The 19,216-nt window shown below is 38.9% G+C and overlaps 1 protein-coding gene and 1 long non-coding RNA gene across 7 annotated transcripts in view; one reads left to right on the top strand and one right to left on the bottom strand.

Moving 5' to 3' along the window:
* Positions 1-19,216, top strand: part of EPHA3 (EPH receptor A3) — a 213,776-nt gene that overhangs the window by 75,241 nt on the left and 119,319 nt on the right. For all 6 annotated transcript variants that reach the window (XM_083611511.1, XM_083611513.1, XM_083611510.1 and 3 more), the window contains one exon: positions 2,033-2,693. In XM_083611511.1, coding sequence (XP_083467637.1) covers positions 2,033-2,693 — 661 coding nt within the window. The remainder of the gene's footprint in view (positions 1-2,032; positions 2,694-19,216) is intronic.
* The window catches only part of LOC310761668, a 406,062-nt gene that overhangs the window by 368,847 nt on the left and 17,999 nt on the right, over positions 1-19,216 (bottom strand). The window lies entirely within an intron of this gene.

Below are 19,216 nucleotides of genomic sequence, written 5' to 3'. Positions count from 1 at the left end.
ATGACTAAGCTGCTTCAGGCGAACCAGAGCAGCGCATGGAAACGTCATTTACCTTCCTGCCGGAGCAGTACCTATTTATCTACTTGTACTTTGATGTGCTTTCAAAATGCTAGGTTGGCAGGAGCTGGGACTGAACAATAGCAGCTCACCCCGTCGTGGGGATTCAAACCACCGACCTTCTGACCGGCAAGCTCTAGGCTCTGTGGTTTAGGCCACCCGTGTCCCTCTGTGTAATAGGCATAGAAAGCCTTTAAAAATACTGTTCTGTGCTGGGTTGCCAAATAATTGAATAGGCCTAGGATCCAGCCAAAGTCCCTACTCTCTTGTCCTGTTCCCATTCCATCCCCATCAGCTGAGCTGGGCTGAGAAAGTTATGCTAATGTATCTTTGGCTGAGACAGGGTTGGGTATCTTGTCCATATCTAATAATGTACCAAATGCCAATCTATAGCTTTGTTATATAACCACGTCACCCAAAAGGATTCCAGATCTACAAAGATAGGTGAGATACAGCTGGGCCAAATTACCCTTTAAATTGAACTCCTGAAAACATAAACGTGGCAGTTATCAAGAATTATGTACCTTCACGAAAAGCAGAAGGAATTTAAACTTCCACCAGGTTAGTGCCTCCATAAATCTACCATCAACATGAGGAGCCCAGTAAACATTAATTTCACACTGCATCTTTCAACCAGTGGCCTCAGAATTTAGACATGCCTAATCTTGACTCCAAATCACAGTTCTCCATTAATCCCAAGGATTTCACTCATGAATGAATTGCATGGTTTTTGCTCCTGCTTGCATGTTAGTAAGTAGGGACAAAAGTGCATTCCCATTCATTTAATGTAATAATTTGTTCTCTGCAGTTAGAGAAGTAAATGATTAGCTTTTCAAATAAAACACATATGCAAAGTATGTCACAAAATAGACTTTCTATATCTAAAACAGGTGCAATTAGTCCAGAGCCAAGTGTCCTGAATTACCTATTGTCACGCAGGCAATGCATATGGATATATTTTTACAGAAAGAAGCAGATGGCACAAATGCTTGTGCTGCTCTAAATTAGAAAGCCAAAAGTCCGACAACGAATTAAGTGCATTTACATCCATAAATCTCAGAGGTTTTAAGTTTGCTTAATGCAGTGTTGGGCTATGGCCTTAGAAGTGTATTCACTTACACAAAACATTGAAGGGCCACCAGGATCATGTACCAGCAACACATGAACAGTCTTCAGGCGTCTTCCTTTTATTGAAATGCAGCAGAAGGAAGATGCTAATTTCAAGTTGGGGAGTGCTTAGCTCTTCATCTGCAGGCTATTTTCCAGCTGAAAATAACTTCACTTGTTGTTTTACCATTACAATCCTCGTGCCCTTTATCATTAACTTTTTCTTTTCAGTATTTTCTTTTAAGTAGGTAATGGTAAATCTAATTGTACAGCTGTGTCTGTTGCTTCCAAATTGTTTTATGGTGGCATGTTATCTTTTTTAAAACTTTGCTGTGTTATAAATATATATTATATTATATTAAATAAATATTTTGCAGCTGTGGTGTGTTTGATTGTTGGGTCTCCATAGCAAGGTTGATAAGATTGGTCTGCACCCAATTCCCCCAAATGTTTCAAAATGTTCAGAAAAAAGCAGTGCTGTGCTCTTGAGACTGTATTACTTCAGAATGTTGGTAGAAAACAATGTGATAGACATCTCCTCTACACAAATATTACCCAGCCTGTCATGGAGAATTATTCTATCCCTGCCTTCTTCTGGGTATGCTTAAGTGCCCAAATTTTGGTACAGCCATGTCATTTTTTTTCTGTGCATTGCAAACCTGCAAGCTCCTACCCACATTCCACAGTATTGTGAGACATTTTGAAGAGAGTTGTGTCATGTGCTTTTTCTAAAAATATACCTTGACTAAGACTTTTCTCTAACTTTTAATTGAAAAGGGGATATCAGATCATTGCTTGGTAAATTATCTGTGAGCTTGCTGTTATAACTATTTTTCTCCAGTAACTATCCTTTCATTTATGTTTTCAGTGGGAAGAAATAAGTGGTGTTGATGAGAACTATACGCCGATCAGGACGTATCAAGTTTGCAACGTTATGGACCACAGTCAGAACAACTGGTTGAGGACAAACTGGATACCACGTAACTCAGCTCAGAAGATCTATGTGGAACTCAAATTTACCCTGAGGGACTGTAACAGCATCCCACTAGTTCTGGGCACTTGCAAGGAAACTTTTAACCTGTATTATATGGAGTCTGATGATGACCATTCCGTCAAGTTTAGAGAACATCAGTTTACAAAGATTGATACCATTGCTGCCGACGAGAGCTTCACTCAGATGGATCTTGGGGATCGGATTCTTAAACTCAACACGGAGGTCCGTGAAGTGGGACCTGTTAGCAGGAAAGGGTTTTACTTGGCTTTTCAAGATGTGGGTGCGTGCGTTGCCTTAGTGTCGGTGCGAGTGTACTTCAAGAAGTGCCCTTTCACTGTAAAGAACCTGGCCATGTTTCCAGATACAGTCCCTATGGATTCCCAGTCACTGGTGGAAGTGCGAGGTTCTTGTGTTAATCATTCCAAAGAGGAAGACCCACCCAAGATGTACTGCAGTACAGAAGGAGAATGGCTAGTTCCCATTGGAAAGTGCTTGTGTAACGCTGGCTATGAAGAAAGGGGATACGCCTGCCAAGGTAATCTGTTTGATAGTTTCTACATTTTTGCTGTTGGTGAATTGCTTCCCTTTCCTTTATAAAGTGTTCCAGCAAGTAAGTAAGGTTAAAGAGAAAAGAAATCTTTTAGCATGGCTTTTTTATTTAGTATACAAAATGCATTCACTTTTTCATTTCCTGCAGTTGTACTTGCTGTTTTTAGTTCTATTGGCTACGCTGAATACTTGATATTTAATCTCATCGGCTTGCACACAAAGCTTTGTATAATAGGGCTTCCACTACCACTATCTACTACGCCTCTTGCACTGCCAAAAAGGTCTTTTTTGGAATGGTTTACAAACCATCTCAAGTGGCTGCTGGTGGAAGGAAATTGCAGAAATTGGAGACACCATGAGACCCATAGCTGGGTCTCATAGGATCCCAGCTATGGTATTATAACCTGCAGTTGCCTTCATTTTGTTAAGTGCATCCTAGATATCAAAAGGATGTTGGGTGTTCTCCTTTTCAATCTGCATGATACAATGCTCTTGTGCACTTTTTTTATAAAAAAACCAGCTGCTTCCTGAACCACCAAATCACTGGATCCTTGTAAGAGCGGCAGATAACCTTGAGTTATGCCTACCTGTGGACTATTAATGGAAGGACAAGTCTGCAGCCCCTTTCTTTCGGAACAGAACAGTGTGATTCCTAATGTGATATACCTGCAATCAATTTCATTTGAAATTTACATATTCCAAAGTTTTAGGCAGGATTAGTTCTGTCTGGAGGTTCCATAGATTGAACCTATGACGTTCATGTATGATCTGGTGCCAGGCTATGGCCCTTGCCCTTTTTAATCTCTTGCCATGTCTTTTACTCCTGCTCTTTGTAGATACTCCGACAGCCAATGGAGATCAAGGTTCTTGATTTTGTCTGCTGATAAGTTGCTCAATGAACTCTGTGTATATCTCTTTCAAAGTGCAGACAGAGGCACACTCTCCTCCAGGCATGTTCATTGTTGCTATGTTGTGAGTACTGACCTTAGCAGAGGCAAAGATACCTTGGACAGTTCCATGCAGGTATTAGGCTAGAGACTTCATGAGAGCAGAACTCAGATGTTGATTCAACAGCAGTTCTTCCTTCACATGGAAGAGTCTTTTAATTTAAAGATGCCCAGCCATCTTTATTAGTCATAGCCTCTGATGGAGCAAGGCTGGTGTCCTCTGAATCAAAGGAGGACAAAACAATGTTCTTAGGCCAGAAAACTGGCACTACAAGTACTTCTAGTTGGCTATATGCCTCAGGGTTTGTCCCTGAAGGAAATTATCTCTTCTGCTTTAAATTCCTGGCCTCTGCCCCTGAAGAGGAGAAGTCTGACCCCCTGAATCACAGCAATTGCTGAGTCAGTCACATGTGGAACTTTGCCACACCAAGCAGTTGCCTAGTTTGTTTCTCTGGTTAGATTGGTGCTGTCCTCTCCTCACAAGACAGAGCAAGGTTCACCTGGCTATTAGTCCAAACTCTTTTAAAGAAGCTAGTGTTCTAAGATGGTGAGTGTGAGAAGGAACTAGGAGGACAGAAGGTGATTCAGGTTTACCCTTTCCAAAAAGAATGTAAATAAATGTATGCTATTTTTGCTTAATCTCAGATTTATACTGAAAGGATTGCAATATAGGAATGTGATTTAAGAAAGTAGTTATTGAATTTTACATGTGTTTTTAAGGTTTTCTGTTTCCACTATCAGGAGTTAGGTAAAGGCACATAACTCTCCCCCCGCCACCAGAAATAAGAAATTATTTGTTTTTCAGAGCTTTTAAGTTCACACCTTCTTCAGCTCTGAGTTTCTGAATGTTTGTATGAAAAGAATAATAGATTAATTCCATTTTAGGGGGTAGTGTAGATCCAACCAGGCAAGGCTAAATTTATTGCTCAAGCATTAATCTGTTAAAAGTGTCAGCATGACACTTGGGGACAAGCATATGTATCACTAAATGTTTATACCACTGGATGAAGCCTGTTTTCAGATGCTGCGTATATGAGAAAAGCCTGCTGACTTCAGTCAGCAAGAGATTACTTGTGCCCATGAATGCAAAATATAAGAAGCAGACTCTGATCCTGCAATCAAGTCCTGGCATCCAGTGGAGCTGGCCTGCTTTCTTGATTTCCATTCCATTTGTTCATCAAGAGAGCTTTGTATGAGCAGACCATTAACAAAAGTGACAGGGCGTTCTGGCCTGCTCTGGTTTTACATACTACGTCCTGCTGTCCTGACAGCTTTTATCAAGGCCCAAATTTGTCAAATATTTTCACCAGGGTGTGATTTAAGTGGCACTTTAAAAGCAGTTGGTAACCCAATCCCCTCCTGCTGTTGACGTCAGTAACGCAGCAGGAATCGGAAGGCTTAGAACCAAGTTAAGTTTTTCGCATACTTCTTAATGGACTAGTTGTGGCTCAGCAGTGTTCTTCCCATGCTGTCCCCCACCCCAAGTTAAGATGATTAAAATAGTACTTTTCTAGACAGAGCAGGCAAGAAACAGGCATGCAATTAGTGCATTTAATGATGGAGGGGGATTCATGTGAAAGTAATACTACCTAGCCCAGGTAGTCAATGAGAATTGTTGGCAGAAGAAGCCATTGAAACAGGTGTGTTTGTTTATTTGCATCTTCACATCTCACTTCTTTGAGAAGGAAGGGAACGCTAGCTGGTGTCTGTGAATATCATTTCTTTGCACCACAGCAGCATTTATCAGATTCTGAATTTTCCAAAACCCATCTTTATAGTGATTGCACCACAAATTCTCCAATATAAACCAATTCACATTAGAGCAAGTGATAGGAAAATTATCATAGAATGTGAAGAAAAGTTGGTGATAATCAGTTCAACAGCATGACGACATGAGCTTTCCCAACCCTTTTTGAGAATTAGGCGTTGTAATTAGTCCAAGCTGAGGATAGTGAATGAAAGTTCACATTCATTTTGAAAGAGTGGCATAACCACAAGCATGATATATTAACCTATATAGCTCTTAATTTGGGTTTTTTTCCAGGAACATTTGATCCTGTATTGATGTCACTAGTGTTTTACTTTTTAAACTGTGTGGTAGTCTCTCTCTCCCTCCCCATCAATCTGTACTAATAGCAATTTTATTCTGAGTAGGGGGGAAAAAATGTAACTAAAGATAGGTTTTGGGGAAATTTTGTCCAAACTATTGTTAAATGCCTCAAAGCCACCTTCATCTCAAGCGAATGGAAGTCATTAATGGTAGTCATTTTACTACTTCATATATTTATGTTTCAAAATATTTTATAATGTGTAGACTGATCATGTCTCTTTATAGCTAGTTGTGCAGAATTCATCTCTCCCCTTTGTAAAAATCTTCCAAGCTTTGTAGGTTAATCTCTGGTGGCATGTGTTCCCTGCTTAACACAACTTGAATGCACTTAACATTTTCGCAAACATATTATAAAATTATAAATCATGGAAAATAATATTAATACATTCAACTCCTGCTATGTTTAGTACGCTATAAAGCATATCAGTTTGTTTGGCCATTTATTCTCTTCTCTAAAGTCTGTTTATCAGATTGTTTTCAAAGGTCAGAATGAATAAGTAGCATTTGTCTATGAAGCTGAATAAACCAAGATACTGTTATGGTTTTCCATGTAGCAAGAAAGACAGACAGACAGACAGACAGAGTACCAGACTTGGGTTCAAGATTAAAACCATCATGTTTCCAAGCAAGGCACATTTCCCCCCTTCATTAATTCTTTTAATGTTTTCTTACTTCAAATAATGTTTTTCCTGAACACTATGAAGACCACTATTATTTGGTTAAAACAATCTGCATAGTTGTACACCAGAGGTAGGGGTCATGTGGTTGTTCAGATATTGCTGGACTACAACTCTCATTACCCTTGGCCATTGGCCATGTTGGCTGGGGCCATGTTTGCCTGGTGCCTAAAAAACAGATAAAGATGATGTCAGGCATTTTTACCTGGAGAGAATATTCCACAAGCAAGGAGCCACTATTGAGAAGATCTGCTGTTGTGCTGCCAGCTTCCAAACCTCCCACGATGATGTTTGCAGGCTCTGGGGCAGTTCATGTGGGTTATAATTCCTATCTGCCTCATCCCTGAAGGGCTTAACAATATTAAAGTATTTTAAAAATAAAACAGAGAATATTATGCCCAGTTATTTTGATCTTTTTTTAACCTGTTGATTTCATTAGAATCATAGTGGTTCATAATCTATACAAAAGTAATTTTAGGAATGGAGTTAAATCAGATCATTATTTGGTAATGATTTTTCAGTCATAGTTTTTAAATATTATTTTAAAGGAAGCTTGACTAGGATTTTAAATAATTCTATATGTGGTTTCTATTAGCATTTGGATATATATAAAGAAGCAACCCTAAACCAGTTAGGAATAAAAAGCTGATGTTTCTGTTTTTACTCATTTCTAATTTTAATAACTTCAGTTTTTATCATTCTGATATCTTCCAAATATACATGAATGAGCCGTGATTATGAACTGTTATATACTTTTTCTCAGAAGATACATTTACACAACCTAGATTGATGATTGGCTAGGATATGTGGTTTGCTCTTGCTGTGAAATACTGGAATGCATTATCCAAAAACCTGGTGCATGACCAGTAAGTTTTGTCATAGTTTATCCAGTAGATAAATGGACAAAGACATGCTAATTTTTTCTTGGAAGAGGCAACAAAAGTGGGTTATATCAGCTTCTACTTGCTCATTCCCATCCTATTTGGAATTAAACATTTTAGAACTGAACAAATTGTCATAGTGGCTATTTTGTGCAGAATTCTATTCAAGAACATTTGACCCATTTGCATAATAAATACACTTTAGAGGACTTGCTGGCATATTTTTCCCTCTTTTTCTTAAAAAAGATTTTGTCTTTTAACAGCACAATGCTGTGCATATCTACTCAAACATAAGCACAGTTGAGTACCATGAGATTTGCTCTCAGGCAAATGAGTATAGGATTGCAGAAAATTAAGCTCTTTTAATTTTTGAAAATACCTTGACCACATTGGCTAAAAAACAATGAGACTGAAGATGAAGACATGAGATTAAATTCACAGCTACATTAAGGTTGTATTGAGTCATATATCAGTGCACACTTCCCCTTCTGAGTAGGCTCTTCCTCAATTGTGCCTATGTCTAGAGTTATCAGATGGTCCCTCATTAGTTCCAGAGGGGAATGTGTAAGAACTAACAAGGGTTTGCATTACAACACTGACAGCTGTTACAAGACTTTGATAGAGAGCAATTGTTGTGAGCACTGTACATTTTGATAATTGATTAAAATGCTCACACAGATTGAGTTGTCTTGAATGATCAGCACAAGTAGGCAAGGTACCTAACTTCTGTTTCTCTCTTGAAGTAACATTGTTGCTCAGATATGTTACCAGACCTCTAAATAACCACTAATGAAGTGGTTATTATAGCAAAACAAAAGGTCCATATATGATTCAGGGAAATTCATACAGTTGACTTACTTCATGTGAAATCAGGCTTAGAACCATAGTGATTACATGTTCCCTTCCATTAAGTCATACTCTTCTTTTGATAGTCTGCTTTAACAAAATAATCTGGTCACATAATAACTGATCAAAATATCCAATTTTTTAATAGTATGGAAGGATTAGGAGGAGATGTCCAAGAATTTATTTGTAGTTCCACCATTAAACGCTGATACACACCACCTGATTACAAAACAGTTGGTCTTCAGCAGAATGAAGAAGAAAATTTCTCTCAAGCAAAAAAAATATTACAGATCCTTTAAAAAACAACAGAGCAAAGTATCTTATTGACAAACATCTATGGGTTCGGTGGTTAAAGTCTGATGTGATTACTTAGAGCAGCTGCTCTTTGACAGGAAGTTTTGCTTTCCACAAAGGAAGGGAAAGCCATATGGTGAAGCTGAGCATGACCAAGAGAGGCGAATCCCATCAGTGATGTGGATGTGGAGATTCACCCTTTAATTGTCTCTTTGTTTTTCAGATTTTTGTGTTACTAATCCTGGTGGGATGTCTAGAGTGCTTTGATTGTTTGTCAAGGGCACAGGAAAGTAGATAACCTCCTGGTTCTCTCAAAATAAATTCCAAAATGGGTAAGGCATAGAGGAGTTCACACCTTCCCTAGGTATTGTATTGTTTGTACCTTAGTAGGTGAGCCTGTCATTTCACATATTAGGAACCCATGGTGGGGGGGCTGAGAAATTAAGATAATACACTTAAAATAAACACAGCTTAGCTGGAAACATAAATTAAAGGTTCTAGAAAATATGATATATTATCATAATCTCCAATTCAAAATAAAATACAAATCTTTCCAATTAGGCACTCTCTTTTATAACTTTTGTTTTGTTTTGTTTTTCCAGGCTTTTCATTCTTAAATGTTTTAATCTGGAGTTGAATTGTTCTACATGTTTCTTTCATTCTTTAGTTTATTTATTATGTTGTTTTTAGTGTATACATTCATAAAATAGTTTGATCAAGCCGTCTTTTATATCTCCCATGGGGATTTTCAAAGGCATTATGCATAATAATAATAATCTCCATCAGCTCGTATCAGAGAAAGTAGCCCTTTTTTATAAGAGGTTTTATCCATCTCAACTCAGAAGCAAAGTACACTGATTTTTGGATTGGAACCAGATGTCCTGTCATAGACCGACTGAAATCAATGAGACTTAAGTTTGCCTTACTGGAGAGAATTGTAGCCTTGGAGATCATTAAATGCATCTAAGCAGAACCTTTGGCTGATATTTTTATTTTAGTTATATAATTAGGATTTATATACCTACCTGAGATGAAGTTTGAAGTTTATCAGCATGGGGGAGGTTGGCTCATATGTTGCCACATTAAAAACAAGACATAAAAATGGATGTCCATTCACATAGGGAATTGTTGTAATGATTCTTGCCAACTACATTCACCAATTCCTTGTAATCAGATATATTGTATGTCTGGACAATAATCATTTCTGAAGGGTCAGTGTGACACTGCTTCGGTTGCCTCCTTAATGCTAGGCATGTCAGCCGTCCAAATTCTTTTATAATTAGGGATTACTGCATAGCACATCAGTTACCCATCTGTCAGGAAACCTGCCATCTTATTTAAGAAATTGTTACAAACTCTTGACAGTAAAGATTTAATGAAGTTAAAGCAGGAGGGGGGGAAATCCTCCAGGCTGAAATCAGCTCCATATTGTATACCCCAAATTAAAATCATGCATACTTTCTTTACATGTGTTTTGTCTGTCACTTGATAAAGAAGCAAACTGTGACTATATTGCCTATTATGCCAAATCCATTCTGCCTCCCATTTCTTATTCTTCCTGATTATATTTATTGCAAATAGAAGAGTATTAGGCTGAGATCTGATATAATGCAGGAGGGTGTCTGCTTGTCCAATGGGACTTCATTTCCCTCTCCTCCTCCTGCAGGCCATTGTGTCTCCCCCCAAAAAATCTGTTCCAGAGAGTTGGGGGCACATGCAGATTTCTTAACATCATAGGCTGCTGCCCTTACACTGGCAGCACCAGGGGGAAAAATGGAGGTTGGAGTGCAGGAGGGACAAAGTATATATTGGGGTCAGCCTTCATTCCTCCTTTATGTTAGCTTTCCTAGTTCAGAGGCTGAGAGAGTACATGATAGTGTCTTTAGTGGGACTTTCTACCTGTGCTCAGCATCTGAATTCTCTCTGACAGGCAATAGGAATACCTAACAATACTAGAAACGCTTTTGTCTCGCTGTTATAGATTACCTCAGAACTCATTCCAGGTGAGGAATGAGCTTTACTCTGGCCCTGTCACTCAGATACATATCTATGTCTTGAATTCTAGAAACAATTCATAAAAGACAAGGAGTAATCCCTCTTTTTTTGTAAATAATTTTTTATTAGTTTTTCACAGTTACACTTTCACAAATAAAAAGAGTAATTAACTCACATTTCTACCAGATCTAAATTTATACAAATACTTTTTCACAAACCTTCTCTTTGAGATTCTTTAAATCTCTGGACTTCCTTCCATACCCTCTTCTGGTTCCTTATATTAACCAAGTTCTTCTGCATATCCATTCTTAAACTTTTTCAATTATTATTTCCCTTAATTTTATCTAATTTTCTGCTGGTTGCAAGCATTTACTTAAAACCCTGCCAATGTATCAGCCTGTTTACAATATTTTTGTACATAAACAATAAACGATTCCCACTCTTTTTAAAACTTCTCGTTGTCATAGTCGCTGAGCTTTGCTGTTAATTTTGCCATTTCTGCATAATCCATTAGCTTGATTTGCCATTCTTCTTTCGTTAGTATGTTTTCTTCCTTCCATCTTTGGGCTAACAATATTCGGGCAGCTGTTGTAGCATACATAAATATTTTATTTTGTACTTTGGGGAGTTCAGTTCCTATCAATCCTAGTAAAAAAGCTGCTGGTTTTTTAACAGAAGTTATTTTAAACATTTTCTTCAGTTCATTCTAGATCACTTCTGGGAAGGAGTTTGACATGATGTGTGGGTTATTTGTTTAGATGTAAATCCTACACTTTGCTTTCTCTTAGGTTGGTAGCTGAAAGTTTTCATTATTGTTTTTAGTACTGGCCTCAGAATAACAGGCGGATGTAGGTTACAGTCATTCCTGTTTTATATATAGGTAGATGAAACAAATCAAAAGTTGGGTTTAGCTGACACAGGATTTAGTAAAGATTAGATGACTGCAGCCAACCTTGCATAGGACTTGGGGGAATTTACAGTTGCTGTCAAGGTCAAAAGCCTTGTGTAGTGTGGTGTTTGTGTGTGTTTTAAAGCAATTCCCACATGCAGAAAAATGCTGTATAGACAAGAGATTGTGATGTGACACAAACTGTGCAGCGTTCATATTTATTAATTTTTTTATTTTGTTTTGGAAAAGAGAAAGATGATTGACAATAGAAGATAGCGATTCTGTGGTGTTTGCTTTTAATTTAGCTACCGTCCAGAGGTTCATTTTAAAGATTCATGGATGAGAGGGCTTTCCCCCACTCCTGGCATCTTAGCAAGTGAGGTATGTTTACTCAATCTGTTTGTAAGAAACTATTTGCCAGACAGCCGAAACATAACCCTGACATTGATGTGAGACACCGTGAAGGCCGTTGCTTAGTGAGCTGCTTCCCCTTGAATGATTTAAAGCTGGTTTTTCAACTGAGTCAAGTGAAATAAGGGACTTTAAAAGGGTTTAGAAAAGAACCCAGGATGTTTCCTCTTTCATACTATTTCATATGGCTTTCTTCTTTGCTTTAGAGACAAACTGAATGAATGTTAACTGCTTAGATGTTATAGTTGAATAAGTGGTATAGAAATCCTGTTAAATAAATACATAAACACTATAGGCAAACATTACATACATTAGTATGTACTGATTAATGTGCAGCCCTAAGTTTGTTGCTGAGATATGCAGAACAGCTGGAGTAATTCCAATTGAGGTTAATAGGACTTACTCCCAAGGGTGCATATTCATTTATGTGTTTTTAAAACCTCTCTGGTGCTCTTCATTTGGAAGGTTCTCAGGGTGGTATACAATAATAACAAAGTACAATAAATGCTATTTTATACAGCTATATCTATAAAATGGGAAGCAGCTCACTAAGCAATGGCGTTCACGGTGTCTCACATCAATGTCAGGGTTATGTTTCGGCTGTCCGGCAAATAGTTTCTTACAAACAGATTGAGTAAACATACCTCACTTACTAAAAGCTAAAACCAAGGAACAGACCACAGATGAATGAACCCCCCTTAACACTCCCGGGTAAATGGAAAGGCTTACTCTGGCAATGAACATACTGTAATGTAGATTGTCATGGAGGCTCTCTAGAATGGAAGTACCCAAATCAGGGTGCCATCCCTGCAGAGGGTTTTAGCCTTCAAGCATGAGCTAAGTTGGAATAGGGAGGCTGAGGGCCACATTCCTTTGTTGGGAATCCTCAGGGGACTGCATGCCAGTGATGAGTGAGGCCAGAGGCAAAAGTGTGCAAAACAGTGAGTATGGTTCTCACCTTTGTGCATTCTAGTCCCACAAAAGTCAGACATTTCTAGAAGCACCTCCTTATCTCAGTTTAAGGAAACATTCCAGTGAGGAAAATGAACTCAGGTAGGATGTGAAGTAGGGCCAGTGAGGGATGTGGGTTTGAGTAGTGGGTAGCCTGGGAAAATAACTGAGGAAAGTGCTACTCCAGGGGTCGGCAAAGTTTTTGTGGCTTGGGCTGGCTCATGGTCCCACAGATGCTGTGGTGGGCTGGAGTGTGTGTGTACGCGTGCGTACGCTATTTCTGGCGCTCCTTCCGGCACGGAGAAGGCGTGCGCAGCTTCCCATTGGCTGCAGGAGCTTCCTGCAGCCAATGGGAAGCTGGCCAGCGTCGTGGAAGGCGGTCCCTGCTCTGCTCCGCGCCAGTTTACTGTGGCACACAGGAGCCGACCAAGCAGGGGGCAGGGGGCCCTGAATGGGCAGCGGGGGTCCATGGGCCAGTCAAACGACCCCCATGGGCTGCTTGTGGCCCATGGGCCTTAGGTTGCTGACCCCCGTGCTACTCTTTTGAATGCCCTGTAAGAAAGACAAGACACAACTGCAACAAGATTTTTTTAAAAAATTAACTTTTAATCCAATCTTTTGCTGCTGCTACTACTGCTCTGCAAGGCAAGCCCGCATAACCTTATCATTAAACACAATCTTAAACCTCCATCAAGAACAAGCTAAATGAAAATGATGACTAAAATAGTGGTAAAAAGTGACATATAATATAAGAAACAGATTAAAAGTGATGGAAATTAATTGTGATTAGAAGTGTGGGTGTGTATGATGGGCATCTCTTGGCATCTAAAGGATAGTAAAAAAGGAACCTAATAAATGTATTTTGGGAGGCGGTTACACCACAGCTGTGTTAGCATTAGGCAGAGTGAGACAGCCGCCTCAGGTAGCAGGTGCTGGTGTGCAGACAGCGAGTGTCATTATGGTATTGGAGGGCAGAATCATCAGCAGGCTCAGCTTAAGTTGTGGTGTGGCCTGACCCCAGTGCTGAAGTAAGATGCAATGGGTGGGGAGCAATCGTCTGCTTCATCTCAGGCAGCAAAATGTCTTTGGCCAGCCATGTACAGAAGCCAGCCAGTCTGGCTCTCTTTCAGCAATGGCAAAGGGACAGCATCCGTCACCATGCATGAGGGCAGCATTCTGGTAAAGGGGTCAGAGAACAGACTCCGCCACACAAAACATCTCCCTACTCCCCTCTGTGGCCTGGGGGAGGCTGCCTCACATTGCCTAATGATACCTGCTGTGTTGGAACGTTGATCAGGACTTAGGTGCCATCGGTACTTACTTATAGCTAAAGGGAAGGGGACACAGAGCAGGGCATCTAAAGAAGTCAAGCAGGTTCATGTGGTCTGGAGGTATAGTTGCTGACATTTACACTTGGGGCAGCTTCAAACCCACATAGGCAATGATGCTTCTTTACCACCATGGATTGCAGCTGCTGAAGTACAAACCTGTGTGATATTGTACTTTATTAACAGTAATAATGGTGTTGCAATTCACACGCAAAATGATAGACTTCTTCTACATAATGTCTACGGCTATAGGCATGTTGGCATAAAGGATTTTGTACCAGCTAAGCTGTGCACTGTGAGCGGGATGGGGGAGAAAACAACAGGATCTGGACCTCTTTAAAATTTGGGGAGGTGTTTTAAAAGGGGTAAGGAAAAGATGGCAAAACTGCTGAAATGCTGCACTCACTCAAATTCCGTTCATTGGATGAGGTCTTCTTTCATTCAGCTGAAATCGTATTTTTGTTTTGTCTTTGTTTTTGTTTTAAATGGGGAGGATGTTCTGCTGTGGTCAGTGTGTCTCTTCACGAGATCAAAGCATTTTTTTCTGTGCTTTGTTGCTGTTGACATGACTTCTTACTTCACCTTCCCCTGCTGTTATGGACCTTTGGACCTTGTACAAGCTGCTATTTTTTCTCAGTCACCATGATGCTGCATGGTATGACACGAGGAAAGGACATGGTGGGAGGCAGTGAGAAGCCGAAGTTTTTCTTTCCTGATAGCTGTTTCTGGCAAGGAATTTTACTTAGGATTGATGTTCAGTGTTGGGGGGGGGAAGGAGTTGGAGGGCCACAGCATGAACAAGATAAATGACTGCAGGTTAAAGTCTGTCAGCAGGCAAGGACTATGAACTAAGGTATAGTGTTTTCCTCATGGCCTGACTTCCATTCACATTCTCCAAAATGGGGGGTGGGGGGGAAGATGCACAATTTCATTTCCAAAAATTGCTTTTCAAAGGCTACACTGAGGATCATCAACCATTCTGATTAAAGACTGAGCTGCTTTTAAAAAAAATATTGTAATGGCAAACACTTGTAGCAGATTTAATGAATGGTTTCCCAACAGCCACAAACATTTACAAAATAAGTTACTAAATAAGAACTTTGTTTTAGATAGTGTTCAAGTGTTGTGGGCCTTCATGCAAGATACAGTGAATTTTGTATGGATAATGATCCAGGTAATGGAGGTTCTAATGTATTAACCTTTCGAAATAGGATAGCAGCTGTATGCAACTAACACTGAGGGAAAATCCATTTGCATAGGATAATTCCTGCTTCTTGGCTTTTTAAAATAAAGATTTACTGATCAGTCTTCAGTACAATAATGTTTCATCTGCTTATCCTGGAAGCGTAGTATCACACTATATTCCATTTATAATTTGAGAACAAAATTAATTGAAAATTGGAACAAGTTCTATTTCAGGATAATAAAACTAGCCCTTTAGTCTGAAGTAATAGAGGAAAGTCCAATTTAAATATAAAACATGTAGCTATTAAGGGGCACATAGGGCAGAAAGATGGGAAATCAATATTATTCTTATTTTTAAAAATCTGTTTTATGAAGCACAGAAAAATCTTCTCGTTTCCTTCAAATAATGTTTGTGTTTACCTTGACCCTAATTTAAACTAGGACTCAATTGTGTTTTCTCCAGAGCAGTCATTTTTCAGCCCATTTTATCCTGATGATGGTTTGAAATGTTGCATAGAACTCTCTTTACCAATAACCATTCCCACGGTATTTTAAATTATCACCATTTAAAGCTTTTGTTAAGGCTTGAGTCTGTATGGTATTCCTCTTCTTTCACATGTTGAATGTTTTTTGTTTGCATCCTTTTTTAAAAATGTGTCAACATCTTTCTTTGGTCCAGTGGGAAGTATTCCATTCATTTGATGGTTTCTGAGAAGACTGTTTGGCTTTCAAAATACCTGGGAAGTATCAGGACGATTCTAAGATGGCAGCACACCATTGTGCAATGGTGGCATATCATTGCCCACACTCCAGAAGATGGAGGGACGGACACCATTTATCCAGTCTTTAACTCTGTCTAGTTGTATGCACAATAAGTGGCTAAAGGAGTAGTATTAAAGACATCTACACAATCTTGAGTACACACTCAAGTAGGATGCCTGAGAATGTCAAACCAGGCCACACCCCTTTTATCCATTTTTGAGTGAAACACAAACCTGGGGCTTGATCTGCAGATCTACAAACCTTTCTGAGGGCTGTTTTGACTATTATACTTGCAAGGTGTACTGTGGGTTGTTTTGTGTTTTTCCTTGCTTTTAACAACATGAACCTCCTTAGAGCACTTTCACTGCACAGGGTAAAAATGCTTTTACAGATGGTGGAGGAAGCGGCCACACATCACTTCCTGTGCAATTAGATGCACAAATGACCATTGAATGTACAACAAAACAATTGTCCCATCTGTACAACTTACTTACAAAATAACTGCCCTTGGTGCTCTTCCTAAGTAATCCTCAGTTTGGTGGGGGTTGTGGTTTATATTTGGTTTTTGTTGACTGTTTTTATCTGCAGATTTATTTATTTATTTAATTCTCTGGAATTATCCTAAAAATCTCTGGAATTTCCCTGGAAGGAATGGACATACTTTAAGATGTCCACAGACTGAAACAGTCATTCCTAGTGTCCAGTAAGCTAAGTGGAAGTAATTATTCCATACCCCAAATACTGCAGGGCAAACTCTGTTCTTTATAATACTGTATTACTACTTTAATTAGTGCCATTTGAGTACCTGAGGGAAACAATTTCACGCAAATTGCTCTGTAGCTGAAACGTTGTTTCTGAGCCACAAACGACATGCTAAACAAATTACATGAAGGGGTGTCTTGTGCAACTTTGATACAGCTAAAAAAACTTTGCAACCTTCCAGTCACATCTGGCCCAATGATGTCATTTTTGGGCTTAGAGAGATAGCCATTAACTATGATATACTTTACTTATAAACATAGGGCTTCCTTTCTTGGAATTATGTGAATGCTTTACGTATAATTGTGCAATTAACTTTATATAAGACAGACATCTTCCAGGCCCCCCACATTGATGCATAGCATAGACTATAGCATAACCAATGCTTAACATCACAGATTGAATGATTACAAGAGAAAGTAGGGAATTCACTTTCACTGAAAACACAACAAAACTATGGCTAATGAATCTATATTACCAGGTGCCTAAAGTTATATTTTTCAGAACCAAAGACTTGCAGTAAGACACTAGGCATGCACTATTCTCAACATTCTGGTTATACCCCCCCCCAAGAATTTAGGCACTTTCTGAATGTCTTGAATTACAATACTCTCGAATCTGGGGGCTCTGGAATTTCTTGAGAGTGTAATACAAAATCATACACTTAGGGTTTCAAAAACCAAATAAGGCTCATTTCTATTGTTTTGAGTGCCCCCTCCAAGACCACAATAAATACAAATAAGATACTAAAGAGCTGACATTTTCTTTGAAGTTTCCACCTCACAATGAAGAGAAACCCCCCCCCCCTGTAAGCCATGAAAATGAATAGGACAAGCTAACAGCAACCTTGTTCTTATTGAAAACAATGGGCCTTAAGTTCAACTACTCTTGCCAGGATTCAACCCTATGTTTAAGTGTAGCACAGGGCTCCACAGAGCCATCAGGCTGGTTTGATTGCAGTGCAAAGCCCAACAGTGGTCAATGCAACAAAGTTTGAGAACCAGAGATCTATAAATTGTGGGATACGTAGAAATTATATTGCAGTGAAAGTGCTTTTTGGCATAATTTTAAAACAAATATAAGATCAAAGTTTGTCTTCCTTGTGCTTTCTCCAGTTTCTTGCTGTTCTCGGTCCCAACAGTTTTGCCTCAGATGAATATGTTTTATTGATGTGGTGCTCTTGCAGAATGCCAAATTGGTGTGTTGCATTAATCTACAGCTTACAAACTCTATATATCTTAGGTTTTATATCATCTTTAAAACTAGCCAAATATGTGTAAAAACTGAACATCTGGATCTGTAAACCTCAGGGCCGAATTCCAGTTTGATATCAACATGAAACTCCAATGACCTGGGTTGATTTATGAGTATTTAAACCAGGTGTCATTTTGGAACTCATAGTTTAGCCACCCACTACTAGTAAATCTTCAACCCCAAAATGCTATCCATTTGGTATTTGCAAGGTCCATAAATAAGGCTCCACCATCAAATGTTACTAACTTAATAACTGGGAATAGTATTCCAATATGGATTTCATTCTTTGAGTAATTCAATTATAAGCAATGGTTAAAAAAAAGAACCTATCAAGTGCTTAAGAAGTAAACTAAGTTAGGCAATTGCCTATCCTAAATGTAAGACTTTTTCTTGCATCAAGTTAGTATATAGGGTAGGCCAGAAAACTTCATAGTATGGCATTTTTGCAGACACGTTATACCAAAAGTATAGGCCAGTATTCTCAAGGCAATTGTTTTGGATCAGAGTGCATCCCCTCCAGAATTGTCCTACTACGTGCTGTCCAGAAGATCAGTGGTATGAAAGCCCTTGGTGCCACAGTGCTGGAAAGGGAAGGGAGCAGTTACTTTGTTCCCTAAGCAAAATCATCCAACCTCTTGCCTTCCAGAGGAAGCACTGCTGACGTTGATTGAAATCAAAATTTCAAATAATTTCTTTGGGAGGTTCTCATCCTCAATTGACTGTAGAATGAGAATATAAGCAATTATGCAAAATCAGGAACTTATGCAAATTTGCATTTATTTATTTTTTGAAAAACACTTTTATCAGTGCATACTTTGTTTTACATTAGCACAGGATTCTGAGTTGGTGTGCATTCCCGCAGAGAACCCAGAGTCTAGTATTGAAGACATCATGGTTTGGCACAAGTAGGCTCCAAAGACTACATCATAATAGACAACAGACAAACAGAGAGACTAGCAAGATGAAAACAAACATGTTTCCAAACATAGGCCACACTGGTGGGTGCTGATGGGAGTCTACCCTTGATACACAACCTTCTGCATCTATTTCATATTTTATTATATGAAAATATGTTATTGTTATTATTATTATTATTATTATTATTAGCTTATTTGACAAAGGAAAGAAAATGACTTTGCGATCATACAGTGATCTTCAATGCTGGATAAGTGGGCTCATGACTGTTGTAATATTATTTCCTGCTTGGTGACCTTTCAGGC

Source organism: Podarcis filfolensis (genome assembly GCF_964270895.1).
Source record: "Podarcis filfolensis genome assembly, chromosome: 4".
Classification (NCBI taxonomy): domain Eukaryota; kingdom Metazoa; phylum Chordata; class Lepidosauria; order Squamata; family Lacertidae; genus Podarcis; species Podarcis filfolensis.
The sequence above is the reverse complement of the archived record's forward strand: the minus strand, read 5'-3'. Positions and strand labels throughout refer to the sequence as shown.